Source organism: Betta splendens, chromosome 3 (assembly GCF_900634795.4).
Source record: "Betta splendens chromosome 3, fBetSpl5.4, whole genome shotgun sequence".
In the NCBI taxonomy this organism is placed as follows: Eukaryota; Metazoa; Chordata; class Actinopteri; order Anabantiformes; family Osphronemidae; genus Betta; species Betta splendens.
The window spans coordinates 4212753-4234788 of NC_040883.2; the positions used below are offsets into that span (position 1 = coordinate 4212753).

A 22036-nucleotide genomic window follows, 5' to 3' on the forward strand; every position below is an offset into this window, starting at 1 on the left:
TGTAATTCTCATATAAACCCCTCTTCCCTAATAAAGCTGCTCATACAGCACCAGTCCGCAGATTATTTGTTTCTTTGTTTTTATTATTTGTTGGACTTTGACATCGTGACATTGTCTAAAACAGCCATGCACTTTGAAAAAAATAGGCAGGTTACCAAAATATACACGGATATCATCCCAACTCTAATTACATTTTGTGCTTGTGTCCTTCTGAAGGCAAGAAAAACTCCATTCTTCAGCACAAAGTGCAGCACGACCTCAGCTCTGGCGTACTCAACTACCAGGAGAACGAGATCATCCAGCAGATCGTGCAGCATGACAGGGACATGGCCCACTGTGCCCACCTCATGCAGAACGCCCCACCCCAGACGCCTCCCTCGCCAACGCCTGTCATCTGGGCCCCCCTCATCCAGGCCCCTCTCCAGGCAGCAGCCGCCACCACTTCAGTGGCCATTGCCCTGACACACCATCCCCACCTACCACCGACACTCTTCAGACCTCCAGTGTCTGTACTAGGGTCCCTAAAAGACCCTCCTAGCCGGCTTAAGAGGTTCCACACGTTTGTTCCTCCATCTAACACACCTGGTTCTGCTGGGGACTCCCCCTCTAGTACACCCTCTAAACTGCGCACTGGCGTGGACATGCCATTATTGGCCTCTTTTCGTGCCCAGCACATGACGTCAGGTTCAGGGGCCACAGGCTGTAGCCAACAGGCCTCAGGTAGCAGAGGGCAGCATGGACTTGGAGCGGCATCAGGGTCCAGTATAGGAGGAGTCTCCGCTTTCCCATTTGGATCATATTCATCTTCTGGTTCAAGATCATCTAGTATGGCCCAGCTACACCCACAACCACAGCATCAGCAGAGCTTTCGCTCTAACACGCCACCTCTCTCCCATCTTTTTCACCAAGGATCTATAGGTGGAAGCACTGGCTCGGGTATAAGTGGAGGGGCAAGTGGAGCCTGTGGTGGTGCTACAGGTTGGTCCTCAGGTGGAGCAGTTGGAGGGTCTTTAGAAGGAGCCACTGGAGGTGACACTTCATGGGCCGGAGAGGACTTTACAACTGGAACATTGGAAATGACTCCTGGGGTCCAATTTGTATCAGGGGGAGCTACTGGTGGATCAGCAGGAGCAATCTCAGGGGAATTAGTGGGAGGAATGTCTGAGGGATTCATGGGTGCTGTTTGTGGCAGATTAGCTGGTGGGGCATCAGGTGAATCAGTCGGGGTGGCTACCTGTGGGTCAATTGAAGATACAGCCAGGAGATCAGTGGGAGAGGTTAGCAGAGGGTCTACAGGTAGATCTTCTGGGGCATCAGTGAGCAGGGCTACTGGAGAATCACTGGTGGTAGTGACCACAGGAGGATCATTAGGAAGGGCTTCTGGTGCATCAATAGTTTCTAGGGGATTGACAGGGGGAGCCTCTGAGGGGTCATTGGGAAGCGGATCTGGGACACCACTTGTAGGGGTTTCTGGTGATTCACTGGCAAGAAATCCTGGAGGATTGCTGGGAAGGGGTTCTAGTGGATCATCAACTAGCCATATAGGAGGGGCTTCAAGTGTCCCAGGAGGTGGGGTAATTGGTGCACATGCAGGTAGACCACCAGGGGGGACGGTAGGGAGCCATCAAGGAGGATCGACAGCTTGTCCTGTAGCAGGAGCTTCTGGTGGAATTACAGCTGTGCTTATTAGTTCCTCCCGTTGTCAGAGTCCCATTTCTACTGGTTCATCTAGCCCTCTATCCGGTCAACTTCTTCATAGCCAGCCACCTCCTAAGCCTCCTCAGGTGGCTCCTTTACAGCAGTTTGCCGGGGGAGGCAGGACTAGCAGTAACTTAAACCTTTTCCATTCCCCTCCTCACGGCTCTCCATCCTCTAATAAAGGACAGCACAGTCAGCAGCCTGCTGAGGGATCGCCATCTTCCCTCAACCATTTTAGCCTGGCAGGTCTCCAGTCTGGTTTTCTGCCTCATCAAATGTCTCTGGAGAGGTCTGCCCTGGCCTCCCTCACCCAGTACGGTTCAGCAAATGCTTCTCCCTGCCTTACTCCAGTGGCACCCAGTCCTACTATCCAAAGCCCAGTGACAAGCAGGACTTTTCACTACAGCGACCCGTCCAGTACCACAGGATCCCACAGTTCCCTGCTCGCGCCACAGTCTTCGCTCCCTTCACAACTTCCCAGTCAACCACATTCAACGGGGAGAGATTCTCCGCTGAGTCGCTTTTCTGAAGACCTAAAGCTATTATCTGGCTCACACTCATCTTTACCCCAGGAGGTGACTCAGGCCTTAGGTCACCAAGCTCCTCTCTCCTCTGTTGAAACTGGATATTACCCCTCACCCTTTTCCTCACCTACTCTTGTGCCCAAGCCCTGTAGTTCAGGGCCAGGGCATATGACTCCTCCAAGGCAGACATCCCCAGGGCACCCCAAACAGACTCATTCCCCTGGGACTTCTCCAGCCTTGTCTTCACGGAGGAGCTCTGCTGCCTACCCATCAGATCTAGATTCTCAAACTGTCCGCTCTAAACTCCCGTCCAATTTGTGAGGATTGATCACACCCTCCTGTGCTCCTCCAAACTGAAACGCAGACTATCTTCATCTGTTGCAATTCTTTTTGTCTGTCTTGAGACTTCACAGTGTTCCACCTCTCATTTTACCAAGATCTTAAATTTACTGTGATAAAACATATTTTACTGGGTAACTCAGTGCTATAGAATATATTTATTTTATGCTTTGTTCTCTTTTTTGTGTATATAGATAGATAAAAATATATATATACATATTTAAACAACATGTTCATCAAGGGACTAGGAGGGTGTGAAAACGGAACTCTGTTTAAAGGACAGTCATTTTCTTCTTTTCATGACTATGCCAAATTCATCTGGTGACTTTGGAGATGACAATTCAGTGGACTAGACAATTATACTCTTTTCTGCAGGAACCTATGCACTAATACCTGCATGTGTAAAGGCTTTTTTCTGTGTTATTTACATTTTTAGCTAAAGCAACATGCTTCAATACAGGCTGACCCTTGTAAAATATCATTTGGGATCACATATTGTTGATCCTTAAATGTATCTATTAGATTGTACTTATTTATCCTCTGTATACACTTTTCACTACCTTATGAGAGACGGAGAAGAGATTTTAGGAAACCAAAAAGACCTTTCCTTTGGGGGGAATAATTCACCTTCTCTTGTCCCATCGATCCTCATTTTATATCACTTTCTCGTAATAACACTGTTCTTGAAGCAGGGGAAGAGGGGTTAGGCGAGCTACCCTCCATCTCAGTACTGAGACATAACAGTATGTGAGCGACTGGCTTTCTGCAGAGTCGTAAATCATGTCCTAACAAGCTCACTTTGTCTTCCAAGCTCATGCCGATAATGTGTGTAGAAAGCATGTGTTGTTTTTGTTCCTGACTGTGTACAACTGTTAATGTGTGAGTGTTGGCGAGAACAAGCGTGTGAATCGGTGGAGCAGTCAGATGCGAGGCTGACTGATCAAAAGGAAGTTTGCCTTTTTCATACTAAAACTTGGACTTCCATTAACCACAGCTTGTGTGTTGCATTGTGTAGCAACCAGACCATTCAGTGTCAAAACTAAAGTATATGATAACTTCAAAGCAGCCATTTAGCAAATACAAGCAAATACAGTACACAAGCTGGGATATTTGAAAAGTGCTGGATATGGAAACATGCCACTTGATAGTTAACGTGTGCATTACTTCTTCTACTGTAGCTGTTATACGGTCAACATGGACAAGTCCCTTCACCGAAGGCCAATGCAGAATTCGAGCTGTTGAATGTATGTACATTTGTTGTTGCAAAAAGTAAGTACTGTAGCTATGTGATATACACAAACCTTGATACCCCAGGAGATTTAGACTGTTCTAGCTTCAACTAAGGTCACTGGTTTAGTACATTTGTCAGATATTTTCAGCAGCAGCCATTTCTCCTGCCAAAGTGTCCTTTAGCAAGACACGGAACCACAGCTAAGTAAGCTATCGTAAGGCAATGTGGCTACGACTCAGTGTGCTGCCTAGCACAGCTTTAAACACTGTATGCTCCATAACGTGGAGACATATGCCTGTGCTGCTGCTGTAATCCTGAGATAAATTGCACATTATTACAAAATATCAGTGTGGATCGCAGTGCAGCCACTAGTCCTAGATACATACTGTACCTTTAATAAACGAGCCAATGCGCATGCTGCAGTAGGCGGCCCCAAACTCCCAAATGAGACGAGCAATGATATGCTTCTACATGTTTGTCTATAACTTATCACCAAGACCGACCCGAGGGTCCACTCAGACAGCTGAGTCTCTAGCTCAGTCACAGCAGCCTAATTTGACAGGACGTGTGAGTGATCCCCCGACCCTCGCAGGCTATCATGGACTCACACACAGGGGCGCACCGTGGCCATACCCCTCCCCCTCATTATACGTCCCAGAGGTGTCTATGAAATGGAATAGCAATACACGTCACACCAGACAAGCCCAAGAACACTCCCGTCTTGGTAAAATATCTTTGAATTTCAAATAGGACAATCCGTAAAGGTTGACTTTCGTACCTGAGCATGTTTTACAAGGAGTATTCCATTTTATTTGACATTTACACTTTTTTTACCCCTTTTTAAATGCAGTAATTATTTAGTTTTTTATTACATGCAGCTTGCTCTAAGTGGAAATGGTTCCACATTAAAATGACTGTATAATATGTATGATTGATTGATACTTTGCACTATTATTTAATCAACCTATGGAAACGTCCTGCAAAACAGTAAAATTACACTGACTCCACTGACATATAATTAAATGAGGCAAATTTACACCATTATCTAATCTATAATTACAGATTTAAAGTACTGTGAAATCTGTAACGGATCATGGCTGAACCATTATCTGGACCATTGTGACCTTTTCAACAGGTGTTACATTGGCTAGAAGTAGGATCATTGTAGGATATTCAGGATTCTTTAGGGTGTGAGGGCCTGAAACAACAGGACGGAACCACATGAAATCCGACTTGTCTCCACAGAGTGCACGTAAACCTTGGTCTTCCGATACCTGCTAGCCTTGTACTGCTCAAACGCAAACAGACTGCTGTGCCTCATCATCATCAAAAGCCCCCCCCTTTTATTCACTTAATAACCTTAATAAGGTGAGAGCAGAACAACGGTAAAGACGCGAGGAGCCACTGATGCGCTGAGGGAACGGTGACCCTGCGTGGGTTTTGTAGCAGAGTTCTCAAGCGCACATCCACTCCTTATGATTCCTGGCGCCCGTGCTTTTTCGCTGCGGCAATAATTTGGAGGATTTGAGGGGCAGCGCTAAAGGCGTGACCACGTTTCCCGTGCTTCCTAGTTTCTAGCAGGGTCAATGACTGGGGCGTGGCAAATAAGGAGTGGCAGGTTGATCATCAACTGTTTCTGAGGGCCAGCACCTTTTCAAGATCCAATTTTTATACAAGAAATCTGCTGTTTGTAGGAAACTGGGTAAAAAAACTGTTTTTGATTGATGACCGTGCAGCTTTGAAATTATGTAATGGAAATGAAAAGGGAATTCATTATCCTTAGGGTCATGAAATTTTCTCGACTCACAGAAGACCATGTAATCCTTCATTCCTAGTAAAGGCATGAAAAGAACCAAAATTGGAGTACCAAAATTTTCACCTGACAGCCGTGTTTACTCTGAAGGGGATTTGCTGTTTCCATCCTCCCAGACTACTTGCTGCAGCCATAGCAATTGTAGTATAGAGATTGTGTTTTCTTTTTTTTTTTTTTTTTGGTGGAATCAGCTGGGAATTAGATACGGAGGCTTTAAAACTTTGTGTCTTTCGAGAGGAGCAAATTAAAAAAAACAATGGTGACTCACTCGCTCGCACTGGGAACTGTTCTCATGATGTCTCCCTGTGTCACCCGTCTAAAGATGGGAACAAAACGACTGTTTGAGAACAAGAGGAGAGCAGCAACGGGCAGCTGAAGGACCGCGGTAGCTGCCAGTGAGCCAGGCACTCCTTCAATAATTAGGGCGAGAACGTCTGACATGTTGGTGGTTTGAGCTGGTAAGGTATTCATTCATGCTCCGCTATGAAATGGCTGCTCCATTTTAACTGAGCCGAATCTAGGTCAGGGCTACCTAGTCTTGAGAATGAAACTGTGTATTTTGGGATAAAAAGGAAAATTTGCATAAATTAATAAAGCCTGACAGATGTTATTAATCTTTTCTCTTCCTGCAGTACCTGGCTCCCCCCTGCACTTGGCCCTAGCTAGATGTGTTATGAAGCAGCCAGCAGTTTTGTAAGACCCCCCCCCCCCCCCCCCCCCCACACCCTTCATACAGCCTGAGCTGAGCTTCACATGACATCTTAATACTGTTTCCAATCCATGGCTGTTTCTGTAACTCAGCAGTCTCACTTTCCGTTTGGAGCGCTTCCAATTTCGCCTCCTCCTCTCGCTCCCTCTCCTCCCGTCGCCCTCTTCGCCTGTGAATATGAGCCCGTGAATCAGCGATGCACGCTAATGAAATCATTTGCCGTGATTGAGGATTAGATGTAGCAGCAGTGGAATCGAACCTGCAATTTCTCCAGGGAGGAAAGGTTGTTTTTTTTTTTTTTGTCGGAGGCCCTTGTTATTCATTCATGACCACAAACTTCTACCCGTCGACAAACACTCAATTTATTTCATACACAAGCGCGGGCATCAGGTGTTCTGTATGTCAATAGGCCTCAGAGTGATTGGATGCGGTATGAACATGGGTACATGTGGTAAAAGCTTCTGTTTATCATGTTGCTGAAAACCTCTTTTTCAGCCTCTCCAATAAGCTGGAATAAGGCAGGAGTAATGCTATTCAGTGTTGGGTAACGTAACCTGGTTCTGACCTAGTTCAGCAAAATGATGCAACGGTGGAGTTCTCGTAAGGTCACGCTTAAAGTTCCCCGTGACCTCTTTCAGGGTCGAGGCGCGGCTCGCAGACTTTCCTCCCTTGGCTCATATACAGAATTGGACTTGGTTCCGTAATGTGATGACTGTAAAACCCAGTAGCAGGGGTTTGGTTCTGAAAAGACACAGTCTGTGCTTCGCTCTTGGTTGCGGCTGATCAGAAAATCCTGCGTTGCAGCCAAAGGTGAGGCTGCTCTTCGCTGGATTAGTGTCGGGGGGCGGCGGACACAAAGTGCACATTCATGCTATATTTGGCAAGATGAGGGTTTAAATTTAAAAAACAAAAAAACAAAATGCTGCTTCTCGAAGCTGTCTTTCATTTGCTGATCTATGTTCTATAATTCCACCTAATCTGATGTTGGGAGCATAACGACGACATGGTACTTACGGAGATTCCTACATTTCCATAGGACCTACTCATGTTTCTGCCTTTATTTTAGCCTCTCTTAATAAGTGATGTCATCGGCATAACAGACAACGATAAGCAATGTTCACCAAACCATGTGTATGTACAGTTTGTAACAGGGGGACATTCTCATGGTGAAATCGCTCCACTCTGGTGCAGCGTAGGAGTCGGATGCTTTTTGTTAAACGATGCTCCGTTGAAGGCAGTGACTGGTTCAACACTTCCTATGAGGACACACAACCATTTGGGGTGGACCGTATTTTGACGGATATCCTTCTTTTCTGCATTTCACTATGGGAACTGTGGGAAAAAGCAATAAGGGAACTGTACCGTCCTGGTGTGACTGGATGTGGATTGAAGGGACATTGCTGTGTCCCGCGACAACCACACACTCGGTAACTGTGGCTCACGGTTTGTGTGAAGCGGGTGAGGCTGGGACTGAACTGTCGATAAGCACACACACTGGCTGAAATGAAACGGTATAGAATAAACCATCAGTAAGACCTGCCTGCAGTCTGTATTGTGTTTGTGCGTCGCTCCTCTCATACTCGGCATCCTGACACCAATTCTATTGTACGCGTTTGCATCCTTCTGCAAACGTGCAGGAAGCCATGAATTTGATATTCTTGTTGTTTTTTTCCCTTTCATCTGAGATACACACACACACACACACTCGCTCCCAGACGGATACAAAGAGCGGTCAAGAGACAGGTGAAGCTCCTCAGAAAGCTGGAAATGTTGGCAGACTGTAAAAAGGAGGACATTCTGCATCTGCCCCTGTGAGCACTCAGCCATCTGCTTCATTAGAATTCCCCCTTGAGGTAACCTTCCCCTCCCAGAGAGGAACTCATTGAAAGTGAAGGGCTTTGTTTTAGCCTGTCTGTTGTAATTGCGCATTATTCTCCTCCTCAGTCGCCCGCCTGCCAAAGACCAGGAGCCGGACCGGCGGACGGCCGACCCGGCGGCACCGCGGCGCCCGCTTCCGGGTCCGGGTCCGTATGAGCGGCGACGTCCTCACAGCTGAAGTGGCCGCGTCTCCGCCGCCATAGAGGGACGACCGACACTAATGCCCTCCTCTGCAGCATCTGGGATAATCTGCTCCATTTCTCCTTGGGTCAAACTCAACAGTAATTAATCCTACCATTACCCTCCAGGGCTCAGGGTTCGCACGCTGGATATGTCTGTGTCTCAGGCTTCTCACATACTTTCTAGCTCCCAAAGCGAACCGGCGGCTCAGACTTGGTCATTACATCATTTGGCTCCATGAGACGCAGCCGTTCTGGTTTCTGCTTTCTGTTTGGTTCCTCCAGTTCTCGTAACTTGCTTGGAGATAACGGGTCTCCCTTCCAGATCTTCTCGCTCTCATTGCACGCAGGCCGAGCGCTCCATTTTCTGGCAGCCCCGTGCCCAGAGCACTCAGAAACATACACAGTAACTACAGCACATCCGTATTAGCGTTTTTTCCCTCTAAAACCCTGCCGTCAAAGCCTTTTGACATCTGCCAGTTTGTTCGCAAATATTGTCCAAATGCCAAGTTTGCAGCGCTCCAGCTTTTGATGCGCATGGCTGACAGTTTGCTGTTTCTGGCAGCGTGTGTGTGTGTGTGTGTGTGTGTGTGTGTGTGTGTGTGTGTGTGTGTGTGTGTGTGTGTGTGTGTGTGTGTGTGTGTGTCTCTCAGGATTAAGTTCATGAAAGCATACGCATGGATAACATCAGAACGATGGCCACAGGTTGCCAACCTGATGTCCCCTCCCTGACTTTCTTTTGCTCCGCCAACACACACACACACACACACACACACACACACACACACACACACACACACACACACACACAAACGTTCTAGACTTGCACTCGCTCCTTCCCTCCCCTTGCTGGGAAATTGTGATAGTCAGAAATGGGCCATATGTGCCCTACTTAGTTGTATTGGAAAGTGCTGACAAAATGACCAACTGCATGCGGGAGACGTGAGCGACAGCAAAGGTGAGAATTTAGGCTCAGAGTCCAGTCGCATGACGTAGTTAAATGTGTCAAACTGCTGCTGACTCTTTCATGTCGCAGTAAATCATTTGTACGAGTGTGTGCTTTTAGACAGTTAGTTATTACAGTAATACTATAAGATGGTATTTTTCTATATATTATTGTCCGGCCTCAGGTTTCACGCAGGTCCGGATGCAATGGCAGGTTGAACCAGTCCTTCGCTGTTTAGGCTGAGGCCAAACAGTTGATGGTGTTCGAAGCTAAAATGCCCAGTTTAGATTTGGCAGATACAATATACTGCATATATTCCATTCACACTGCAGTGGAGCATAGCCGCCACTGTGTTTTAACCTTTGCTAGCTGTCCGGATCATCAGACGAGTGTTAATCGGAGCTAAGAGCAACAGACGTTGATGTGACGATGTCCTGCCTTGAGCTGTGACCCCACTGTGATGTCAACACAAGAACATGCAGCTCAAGTTGTCAGGCTGCCATCTGCTAACAGTCGCTCGTAAAAGGCCGTTTCTGAGCGCAGCCAATCTCCCTCCAGACAAACCCTGAGAGCCGGAAGCCAGCCACCCGCCTCTCTCTGACCGGGCCAGGCCTCAATCTGTCTTGCAACGGTCCTAAAATGTTTAAATACTCTTTATCAAATTGATCCTTGCGATTGAATTGCAGAGATTAATTCCAAAATGCAATTTCCAAAATATGACCCTCACTGCGCTTAACTGATTTGCATGAGAGGAAACTACACGACTGGGTATTTTGGATTCTCATTCAAAGGAGAGCGATGTTTGGTGAGATGCTGTAGATGCTGGGCAGTAAGCTGATCGCGTTTTTCTTCCCAACAAGCATAACGCAGTAAAGAAACAAAATAAATCTCTCTATATATTAGTCGGCTGTATAGTTCAGGGGATGATGAACTCATTTAAAAAACAGCAGAACGCCATTATCTTATTTAGCCGCTCTAATCCTCCGTGACTGGTGAGCCATGCAATCCCATCGTCCAGCACCTCCTCCTCCTCCTCCTCCTCCCACTAAGCGCTGAGGAAGATCTCACTTCCTCGCGTCCCTCATCCCTCCTTTAGCAGCAAACGCCGCATCCCTCAGCACACAGAACCGCTCACTTCTTCACTGTAAACGGCAGAAGGCTCAGCTATAACCCCCACCCCCCTCCAGCTTGCAGCCTCTGTTCCCTGTTTATCATATTAGCCTGCGCCCTTGAGCACTTTGCTGCCGCACTCATCCTTTGAACTAGGCAAAGAAAGCAGAGCAGGGCGACCATACCATAAATCATGTGGGTTTAGGTTCTGACGGTAAAGGGCCTTGCACTAATCCATTGCCAGGCGTCACACTGGAGCATCTTGATTGACTGCCTCCATGGGCTTTAGCTTCTGCTGTGGTTCCCTCGGGACACACACGCCCCGATATTGTCTTATCATCAGCCATGCAACCAAAAAAATAGCAGTAGCAGCATCGTTTGTGATGAAATAATGTCCGTGGGAGTCGAAGTCGGCCGTGAAGATCTAAGGGAGCCAGAAACAAATGATCAGCCAGCGTATGGCAGAACGGCTTAATTACACCAGTGCAGGACGAGCCATTGTTCACAATAATTAAGATGGTTTGAAGTGCCATCGCTGGCTCCTGTAATTACAATTTTGCAGAAGAGCCCGTCTGTGAACAGAATCAGTCTTGCAGGGCAACGGGGAAGAGGAGCCGTTTCAGATTTAGCCTGAACGTCACGCTGGCCCAGCTGATCTCCATGCTCGGTCTCACCTGCAAATGAGCGCCCTCGCCGCTGGTGGGGGAGGAGGACGGAGCCCACTGGTGCGAGCGGCCTCCGCGCTCACGCTGGAGACGATTGGAGCAAACCAGAAGAGCCTATTAGGATAATCCTCCGAGGTGAGGAGCATCCAATTAAGCACTTATCATATGAAACGCGTGACGCGACAGCTGTCACACACTCCAGCGCCTGCGCCGCGTTTCTAAGCTTCACCGTCGGCCAGGTAGCAGATGGAACGCACGCGGCAGCAGATCCGAAAGCAAATATATAATGCAATCGTCCTTATGCCAAGTGGTCTGTAATGTTATGTCACAGCGCCCAAGGGAGCGGTGACATAGATCAGCGCTGAGGAAATCCAGAGTCAGTGACGGTTTGACCCTCGTACAGTGGAAGCCTCAAGGATTTTGTTCTTGTGCCGAACATATGATTCCCTGTCACTGACCACCTTCATTGTGCTTAAGAGTCAGAGAGAGATCTCACCATGAGGCTTAAAGGACTAAATCCGCGGCACATTCACAGAGAGAGGGCGGAGGAGGAGGAGGAGGAGGAGGAGACGACGAAGAGGCAGTGGAGCCAAAATGAGAGGGGGCACACGAGGCGGGAGAGGAGCGACCTGGAGCAAAATCAATTAGGTTTAACACAATGGCTACACGGCCTAACTTATGAAATACCTGCGTATTGATTGACATTCCTTATTGAACATGCCTGGTCCTTCTTCGGCTGCTGCTGGAAAGGGCAGTGAAATGATTTGCTCTGGTTCCGATACGACTGCGGAGAAAAGCCGAGTCGCATGCAGCGTGCGCATCATTCAGCTTTTTAGCGTCGCTGTCATTCACAGTTTCAGTCTTCGACGACAGAGGAGGCTGTGATTACATTCAATGTGTCCCCAGCTCCACACACCTGTGCATCAGACCTGAGGCAGCTCAATCCAGCAGCGATGAAGAGCTGCAACCCCTGGAAGGGAAGGAGGCCTGAGTTACGCATCTGCCCACATCTGCCCACATCTGCCCACCCGCTGAATCGATCACATTCTGTTTTGATTGGGAATGCGAATCTCTCACTTGAACACAAACACATACTAGTAACTAATGCTGTCTATTCTGAAAAATAAAGTGGGAGAGAATTACAAGCTTGAACTGTGAGTCTTTACATAACGCATGCAGATACTAATTTATGGATGAAAGATGACTCACTTGAAGTGGGTTCTTCGTAGCTGCTGCACCTATGATGTTTTCTTTGTAGGTGTTTCACTGGGAGTCACTCTTAGCATTAGCGAAATATGCAAGATTTATATTGCATTTAATTGTCTGGTGTTTGTGTGTGCAGCCCGAAGCAGTGGTCCGAGCAGACACTTACAGTACACGGCCAACTCCCCAGAGCAACGCGGAGAAAGAACAACAACAACGGGGAGGAGCAGGGAAATCGCATGTATGCGAGCGAGGGAGACGAAAGTATGTCAGCGCGCGCGTGTCGGCGTGCGAGATGGATGGAGGACGCGGTGAAGGAGAGGACCCACGGCGGAGAGGAGAGGGGGAGGGGGGCTGGGCGAGGGGGGGGGGGGGACCTGCGAGATGATGGGCGAGTGATGGAGTGTGTCTGTGGCCATGGTGAGTCTGCGGAGGGGGAAAAGGCGGAAGGACGGGAAGAGGAAGTTCTGGAATAACGCGTCCTTTATTAAAGGCAGCAGGTAAAATAAATACGCTAAAAGCGGAGCAGCTTCACGTCGAGGCGTTCAAGGTTTAAAAATTAGAACAGAAGAAAGAGAAAGAGCAGGGCTTTAGTTTTTATCGAGTCAAAATAAATCACAGCTGCCGGTGAAGCTAAGCTAATTAGCAAACTGCTGCTGCCTTCACGGCTTTGGCTGCAACCAGACTTTTCCTTTCTGTCCGAAATCCCAGTCTCCCATTGCGCTCCCACTCTATCTTACATAAAGGAGCATGGAGTATGTGGGAAGTTTACTCCCAGCGATGATCCTGAGCTCTGGAGACGTGACTCATTATCATGATGCATTTAGCTATGGATGTTCAGCTCCGTGTCAAGGCTGAGAGCCGGGGTCACGCGCTTTGATATGCAGGTGCACGGAGGCACAAGGTTTCCTGCAGCTCCTCCTGTCAGAGGTGTATCGAGGCGTGACACGTGAGGACGCCACACACTCCCGCTTTTCGCCTCTCGCCTGCGATCCGCCACAGGATGCTGATAAAAATATCACAAGGCCTATCAGGCAATTAAACAGGGGAGCGCAGCCGAGTGTGTTGACTGCTTAATGGCTTCGGAGCGGCCGAAGAGGCGCCGGAGAGACTGACCGACAGACATGAGACGGAGGCTAACTCTATTAAGAAGTTTATTTAGTTAACTTATTGATGCAACAAGGGACACTTAAATAGTTAATAGTTATGTTGTAAAAACCCTAAATTACAATAGTATCAATATATTAAACATATAAACATTTTGTCTCAATACCCAAATGCAGGTGATGTTTCCGTGCCCTTGAGCAGGCCACTCGTTCTCTAAAAACCCTTTTAATCAGCTTTTGGAGTACGTCAGGCAACTCCTATATCACTAACCTCTGCATTTGCTCTGCACATGAACGTCCCAGTCGCGATGCTCCATCCCAACAGCGACGCAGTGATGGATCTCGCTGCTGGAACACAAATAGACATTATCAGCCGGGTGATGGCGGCTGGTGTCGGTCCCGTGCCTGCGCTGCCGCCACGTCTACCGCTCTCGCCTCAGCGGGGGGGGGGGTCACACGTTGACTCACACAATCTCATGCAGACGATACAGCGTGGCTCCACTGTGACTCGGACACGCGCCTGTTTTTTTTACTTTCTGTGATACTGATGCGATACGCGAGCGGAGCCGGGCGGGGGGAGTGCGTCCCACGTTCCCAGGATCCGGGTTCCTGTTAATGGAGATGGTGGAACAACAGCAGTGATAGCCCGGACATCTTGTTTAGCACTCGAACAGAAATAAAACATTCACCAAAGGGGCAGAGCTCTCCTCAGAGGTCCCAGCTCCATTAGAAAACACGGCACAACATCCGTACTCGTGAAAAACACCTTTCTAAAGCTGCTGTCCTTGTATTTTTCTCTGCAGAAAAATGACTGGCATTGTTTATATTTTGTAATTGTTGGTTTGCATCAGAAGGATTGATTCTAGGAACGTGGAGAACGACCAGCACCTTTTAAAAGGACCTGGAATAAATATCAGGTAATAACAGTGTGTGTGTGTCCAGCCAAGGCGATCTGTGTGGGGAAACCGGGCCTCACCGGCTCTGGGTGCCCCCCCCCCCATCAGCATCCACATGAAGGGCTGCTAAGTCAGCGCGGGTCCATCCTGCTCCCGCTCCACGGCTCAGCCTCCCAGTGAGCGTGTGCTGCTGACAAAGATAGGAGCCTCAAAGGGCCGGCCCGATGCCGGGCGGCTCCGAGGCCCCCGCTCCTGCTGGCTGCTCTCAGTCTCCCTCCATCGCACTTCTCTCCCCCGGCCCACACATCCGAACGCGCCGCGGCGTTGCCAAAATGACTTATTGCTCCTTGCTGCACACTTCCCTCTCCCTCCCCGGACGCATCCTGCTCCCAGCCTCGCGTCAAAATGGCTGGAAGCTCCCGCGCTGGCGGAGGCTGTCGCCCGTCCTCTGCCGTGACCTTGAGTGACGACTCCTGAAGCTGCTGCGTCCAGGCTTCTGCAGAACTGCCCTGACACCTGCTGTGAGAAGAATGACGCCCGTTCATGTCAGCCTTAATCGAGGCAGTAATTTAACATGGTCGCAGGTGATGCTGAGCCTTTTACAGTGTTTCTGTAGCGTTTGTATTCGGTGTGATCGTTGAGTATGTTTCAGCTTCAAAGCAAAGGTGTGTGTGTGTGTGTGTGTGTGTGTGTGTGTGTGTGTGGGTGTGTGTGTGTGTGTGGGTGGTGGTGTGTGTGCGGGTGGGGGTGCGTGCGTGCGTGTGTGCGTGCGTGTGTGCGCGCGTGTGCGTGCGGGTGTGTGTGTGTGCGTGCGTGCGCGCGCGTGCGTGCGTGCGTGTGTGTGCATGTATGTGTGTGGGGGGGCACTTTCTGACAGCAATATACAAAGATGAAATGACGTGACAGTGTGTGAAACAAAGCTGTCTGCTGAGATCAACCACCTTCACGGGCAAGAACGATTCAGCCCCTGAAAGGAAGCGGCGGCGACTCGTCACGTGACCCATCGGACGTCACTCTCCCACGTCCTGCTGGAATAAGGACACACGAGAGATGATGCATGAATTCTTAATCAAATAAAGACAGTGAGAAGTGATGGGAGTGGAAGGCAATCATTGTGGCCATGCTGAATTAATGAGGCGCTGGCTTCCTCCTGCATGCCAGGCCTCAGAATGACTTGGCTCGTCACCGCCACCTCCATCTTTGGGTCAGGCCCAGCAGGCTCGGCTGCTCACTCTGTGGCCGTTCCTAGCGAAACCCAGCGCCCGTGAAGTCAAGGGCGGTTTGGAGGTTTTTATAGGCATCCGTGCTTCAAGTGAACGTGACGCCAGCTGGGTCCGAGTCCGACCACCTGAACCTCTGGACCATGCGCCCATCTGTGGCGTGGAGTCAGCACAGAACCAATTCATTGCTTCACACCAATTCAAAATTGAAAAGCTAAGGTGATGTCACCGTGTAACCCCCCCCAACACCCCCAGCAGAGGAATACAGCTGCGTCCTCCACACAAAAAAGTCAAAATTACTCAAACAGGAGTTGGACATTCCCATGGCAACCAGGTCCTGTGGTACAGGCAGGGATATCAGGCCAAGCCCAATGCCATTTGCATACAAATTGCCCAGCTGGTACCTTGTTGTTATGACAACGGCACACAGCTCCCCAAATCCATTTGGAAGTGGAATAAAAAAGAAAAGCAGCCACTGAGGAAAGTCATTGATAAAATTCCTTTTCTCCGGTAACGAGGACGTGGCCAACGTGGACTCAGAGCTCACCTGAATCCACTCAATACAGAGTCTCTACGGTGACTAACAACATGACCACACAAATACTGTGTCAACATGTCGTCCTGAACAGATATGACTTTAATTGGCTGTGTAACTGTCTTTGTGTAATTAAGCTCGTAGTCCTGCTTCACCTTGAACCAGTCCGCCTCCCTCCTGGTTTTCCTACGGACCTGTATTTAATTTCTTACAGTGAGCCTCATCAAAGCCTCAGATCTTGATGGAGAAAGTCAAGTCTAGGCTGAAAACACAGTGTCCTCTACTGGCGGCAGGTGGCAGAGAGTTTCCACAAGCGCCTGTCTGGATAAATGGGTGAATATTGGGCTCAGGGGTGAGTGAGTGATGCGTCCTATACGCAGTCCTACCAGCTCAGCCCACTGACCGGCAGAGATGCTCTGCGTGAGCATCCTCTGCGGGCAGCGTTTCTGATCAGCGTCTCCCGCCGCGCCTCCGATGTTCGATCCGTGCGGCTGCGGGCCACGGAGCGCTGACCCGGTTCCAGCGGTTCCAGTTTATGGAGGTTAACGATGGAGCAGGGCCCCAGCGGTGATGCACATGGCTCCAGACTGAACCTTTTCAGCCCGGCTTTGCAAATAGGAACCAGAAGAGCTACTGTACGAGCAGCAACGACTCGGCAACACAGCAGGACGTGTGCATGTTACCGGCACGTCAACGTGGGAGCAGAAGGGAAGTGACACATCAAGCCTCGCCAACATATAAATGCAGGAGACCCCCCCCCACCCCCACCCTCGACGCACCGCCGGTTCCAAGGCATCACAGTTTAGGAGATTTCTTCCCTTGAAGCTACAACCTTCCACAAGGTCACGAGTTGCCAGCAGCTCAGAATCTTTACTAAAGCACCACCTGGCTCATTTGTCACTTACCATCTAATTCAACACGGCATCCCGATGGGGAAGCCGTTGCCCTGGAACGTTCCGTAGACTTCAGTATGGACCTAAAGATGCACAGGCACGACCCCCAAACAAGTCTTCATCGCCCCACAGGGACTGCTTGCTGTTGTAAACGTGTGTGTGTGATCTCTTCTCCCGTGAGCATGGGAGAGTGTCTTTGAGCAAGGCACCAAGCCCCAACCTCCCCCCGGCAGCTCTGTGGCCGCTCTAAGTCCCCGTACAGTGGGAAAACGTGCAGGCGATGGCTTCTCTGGCTGCGGGTGCAGAGAGGCCGGTGGTAAAACTCCACTGTGCATCAGGCACCTGGCTGAGAAACAAGCGGTGGGTCCCACAGCTCGGTTAATGCCACGCAGGACCAATCTGTGACCACCAACGGGAAAAAGCAATAATCCCTCAGATACTATATGTGGACGACATGTCATTTTTATGAAAATGTTGAAAGAAACAGAAAAATTTTAGCTTTAGCATGTCAAACTAAAAAATAAATCCTCACGGGAGAAAAAGACTCATTATGTAAAACTGGATGTGGGATTAAAAAATGTATTGTCGCATAAAAAGCTGTTCTTCAGTATAAAACCTTTGCACTATAATAATTCCTTGTATTTGAAAATTATAGGTTACATAGTTACAGCACATGCACTGCATGTTTAGTCATTAAGTCATAGCAGTAAACCAACATAATCTTTGGCAGATGATTGTAATAAAGTTCACTAAGAAAAAGATCCAACAAAAGAGAAAAGTAATAGTCTTAACTCACTAGAATCATAATTAAGACAAAGCAGCTGCATTTGCTGATTGATGACTTGAGTGATTGGACTTCCTTCCGCCCTCCACATTCTGGTGAACGACAAGGAGACGACACCGGAGCCCCTCCCTGAAGCGTGACCCCCCCCGAATGTCACCGGCACCACCAGGCTGCGCTGCCAGGCACCGTGGAAACGCAGCCTGCTGAATGTAGGTCGCGCTGAACGGAAACGGGTGCATTTGTCTGTTTGAACAGCCCCAAAACCATCAGTTGAAAAGAAAGGTGAGTCTGAAAGAAAGAGACTCCGCGCTTCAGTGGAGCTGATGTGAACGCGATGCCGCTGACTCTGGTTTAACTGTGCTTTTATGTTGGCGGCTCTGCAGACGGATCCAGAGCTATTTACAAAGCCCGTTTGACACGTACTGTCGGTCTGCGCTGCTGCGAGCGTCTGTTCATCCAGTGGAGACGGGCGCCGTCCTGTGCTCGTCATCGGTGCGATTAAGAGGAGCCCACAGGGGCCTGAGGCAGCCTGTGTCAGTGGGTGATAACAGGGAACAGGTGGGAGTGGGTTTCAGTCAGGACGGACAGTGACATCACTCCGAGATGAGAGCAACTCCCTCAATGACCTGCAAAACCGGAGCACGTGCATTTTTAGCAGCAATGTGACACCATATAATGCAATGGGTCGTGCCTGAAACAGGAAATTAGGTTGGACCAAGAACCGAACAGGTCGCAATGTAAACAAACGAAGCTGCTGAAGATGCTGTGTGTCACCATCCCATAATTAGGAGGCGGCCCGGCCCAGCTGTCACTGTCACACCTGTGATTGATGACTCCAATATAGGACTGATTGCAAAAGCCGTGTTTCATTCGGGCCGTCCGCCGTTGGGGACAGGAGGAGCCTCTGAGTGGCGTCCGACCGAGCGACGGACCCGCGCTCTGCACAAAAATAGGCTGCACTGTCTGCTCCTCAAGGTTAGGACAGAGGAACGCCTTTATGAGTCAGCAAGAGCGCTGCTCTAGCGCTCGGCGTCAACCTTTGGGCTCAACGGACGCGGACAGACACGCGTGAATGCCAAACGGCCATTTTAGCCCTGCAGTAGGCTAAATATGACTTTACTGCTTAATAACATGTTTACTCATTTCCTTCTGTACATCCTACTGTTACTGATGACAGTGATTTACAATGGAAACATGAAGCATTGCTATTGAAAAGCAAGTATTTTAATCATTAGAATAATACAAGCTAATTGTTAATGTTGATTTCAGATTGCTAAACATCGTGATAATTCAAATGCTAATAGGCTCAAATCAAAAATACAGTGATGGAGCTCGACTGAGAGGCAGGAGAAGGAACATGACTGCTGTGATGCTGCTCGTCCTGTCACCACACCTCCTCCCGTCCCTGAGCGCCGTCAGGCCTGATCCCGAGGCGCCCCCTGGTGGCGGCGAGCGGCCACTGCGGCTGCGCAATAGCCGGAGATGATATCGAGCGTGTTCCGCGTCCAACATGGCAACCAGGTGGGGGATCTGCGGCGCGGGGAAGATCAGTCACGACTTCGCCGTGGCTCTGAAAACTCTTCCGGCTGAGGAGCACCAGGTACCGGCGTCAGTGCACGTGTAGACGCGGACGCACGCCGGGATTCATGCGCACAGCCTCGCTTTAACCTCCAGAGTTTCCCTCTCCGTCTGTTGGTTTTAAAAATAGATCAAGACTCATAGGCTGCGTCTAGTTGCGTCCGCAGTCTGTGTGTAACTTTGCGAAGCACTTTATTGTGTTTAAAATCGGGGGGAATAACGCGTTGTTTAGCTGTTGCAAATCACTGGCGCACGTTGAACTGCAGGTCAGATTCCACAGCGTTCAAACGCGTCGGCGTCCTTTTACCGTAAACGACGCTATAAACGGACATTCAAATTGTCTTGCCCACCGACTATTCAATTACGGTATGTGATTTAGCTCCTTCTTCTAAATGGTTTTATGATTAATTAGGACAATTAACCTCCAAATCCATTATTATCGTAATTTATGTTCAATTGTATCATATATCAACCAAAGGCAGACCCAAATATCACTGTTAAAAATACTTCGACTATACTGTATATATCTAATTAATTTGTATATCTGGTAAAGTGTGACAACCATTCGAACCACAGGTTGTGGCCGTGGCAGCTCGTAAGTTGAAGGATGCACAGGAGTTTGCTCAAAGGCACAACATCCCCCGAGCGTACGGCGGCTACGAGGAGCTGGCCAGAGATCCTGCCATCGGTCAGTCTCAGTCACTTGTTTTATATTATTGGATTCTGTTCATCTTCTGTAACTTCCAGTTTTGTGGCTGTGTTTCCATTTTCACTTCACTGAATCTCTCCATTATTGCTACATGTACTTACACAGTTCACTGTGTGCAGATGTGGTGTATGTCGGAGTTATTCATCCCCACCATCTGAGCGCTTGTCTGCTCTTTACCAACGCTAAGAAGAATGTGCTGTGTGAGAAGCCGCTGGCCATGAACACTAAGGAGGTCCAGCAGATCCTGGCGTCAGCCAAGATGAATGATGTCTTCTTCATGGAGGTGAGGACGGATCAGAACTCAACCCCACCGGGTTCTGCTTCTAAAAATGTGACTTACAGTAATGAAAATCCTCCTGTGCTTCGGTCCAGGCTGTCTGGACTCGCTTCTTCCCGGCATCCATTGAGATCAGAAGGCTTCTGGCCCAGGAGGAGTTGGGTGAGGTGAAGATGGTGAGAGCGGAGGAGTTTGGCTTCCCGCTGACGCATGTACAAAGATCCGTGGAGAAGGAGCTGGGCGGAGGAGCGCTCCTGGACCTTGGCATCTACTGTATTCAGCTGATATCCATGGTGTACAACGGGGAAAAGCCGGAGTGCATCCAGGCCACAGGAGTCTGTCTGGAGACGGGTGAGTCAAAGTGGAGCATAGAGATCCCACAGGGTGTCATTAACTGACTAGAGTTGGATTTACATTTATTTGCACCTGATTTGAGAAGAGATGTTTGTAGTATTATCTTGTGTCACTTGAGGCCAAATCGATCAACTATGTTTTAAATCAATGAACAATGGAAGGTGAAATAAATTTGTTTGTGTTTCTACTGAGTGGATATATATATATATATATATATATATATATATATATAATATATAATAATATATATATATATATAATATATATATATATATTCATTCATTCATTCATTCATTCATTCTTCTCAAATGTGGGTCATGTTTCTGCAGGAGTGGACGAGACCGTGGTCGCTACTCTGAAGTATTCCAAGAACAGACTGGCCGTGTTGACCTGCTCGTTGCGTATGGAGCTCCCCAACGACGCCGTCATTGTGGGCACGAAGGGAATGATCAGAGTAGGTCGTCACGGCAACAACAAAGAATCACATGCATCTCAAATTCAGCACCTGTCTGCACTGTGCACAGCTGAAAGTTCAGTGTAAAACAAAGTGTAGGGTTCCTAGTGGAGCGGCCGCTATGGAGATCACGTGAGCTATATTTGATTTATTAGGGATTTGCTTATACTCATCTTTATGTCCCTGCTGACATATTCTAATCGGTCAATAGTCCGCACTTGTAAAGCTCGTCTGTTCTGTGCTAAGAATCCTCACTGAGCTGTTATTTGTAATATACACGATTCTGTGCTTGCGGCAGATGTTGACCATACTGTATATGTGTAACTTTATATTTGCTTATGTTTTCCTCTTCAATATTCTTAGGTCCCTTCCACGATGTGGTGCCCCACATCATTAGTGGTGAACGGGAAGGAGACTCAGTATCCTCTGCCTGAACCCTGTTTGCCTCTAAACTTCACCAACAGCACAGGGATGCGCTATGAAGCAGAGGAGGTGCGACAGTGTCTGTTGAAAGGTGCGATGATGTTTAAGTTCTTTTCCATATTTTGAGAAACCTTTATTATTGTGTCAAAAACACGTTTTCACATTCTTAAATAGATCTCTGTACTGTCTGGTTATTCGCACTTTGACCACAAGGTGGCGCCAGAGGCACTCAGACCTTGATGGATATTTCGTGTGTAGACCCTGAACCGTACAGTGCGTGTGTTCTCACTCTTTGTTTCCACGCAGGGCTGAAGCAGAGTGCCGTCATGTCCCACGCTGACTCTCTGCTGCTGGCTGAGGTGGAGGATGAGATTCGTAGACAGGTGGGGGTGGTGTACAGCCAGGACTGCCAATAAATGTAAACGTACGCTTCCCTGGTTCAGTGGACAAAGTCCAGAATAATAAAGAGTACAGTTTCTCCTGACTGCACTGGTCTGTGTTAATCAACAAGG

At 48.6% G+C, this 22036-nt stretch overlaps 2 protein-coding genes across 5 annotated transcripts in view; both read left to right on the plus strand.

Annotated features, from left to right (window-relative positions):
* The window catches only part of hcn4 (hyperpolarization activated cyclic nucleotide-gated potassium channel 4), a 43835-nt gene extending 40286 nt beyond the window's left edge, over positions 1-3549 (plus strand). For all 4 annotated transcript variants that reach the window (XM_029145502.3, XM_029145504.3, XM_029145503.3 and 1 more), the window contains one exon: positions 217-3549. In XM_029145502.3, the coding sequence (XP_029001335.1) occupies positions 217-2543 (2327 nt within the window). In that variant the 3' untranslated portion in view covers positions 2544-3549. The remainder of the gene's footprint in view (positions 1-216) is intronic.
* A 15595-nt stretch (positions 3550-19144) lies between these two features.
* On the plus strand, positions 19145-22008 carry LOC114852789 (trans-1,2-dihydrobenzene-1,2-diol dehydrogenase-like). The gene is made up of 7 exons (XM_029145431.3): positions 19145-19329; positions 19884-19995; positions 20136-20299; positions 20389-20644; positions 20977-21101; positions 21465-21615; positions 21831-22008. Exons 1-7 carry the CDS (start codon positions 19240-19242, stop codon positions 21938-21940), a joined length of 1008 nt encoding a protein of 335 aa, XP_029001264.1. The 5' UTR covers positions 19145-19239; the 3' UTR covers positions 21941-22008.
* The last annotated feature ends 28 nt before the right edge of the window (positions 22009-22036 follow it).

What these genes read in the sequence shown, in the direction of transcription:
- LOC114852789 (XM_029145431.3), top strand. Translation starts at nt 19,240, where the DNA reads ATGGCAACCAGGTGGGGGATCTGCGGCGCGGGGAAGATCAGTCACGAC. An exon ending in TTCCGGCTGAGGAGCACCAG is followed by an intron (nt 19,330 to 19,883) that starts GTACCGGCGTCA and finishes TTCGAACCACAG; the next exon opens with GTTGTGGCCGTGGCAGCTCG. An exon ending in GCGACAGTGTCTGTTGAAAG is followed by an intron (nt 21,616 to 21,830) that starts GTGCGATGATGT and finishes GTTTCCACGCAG; the next exon opens with GGCTGAAGCAGAGTGCCGTC.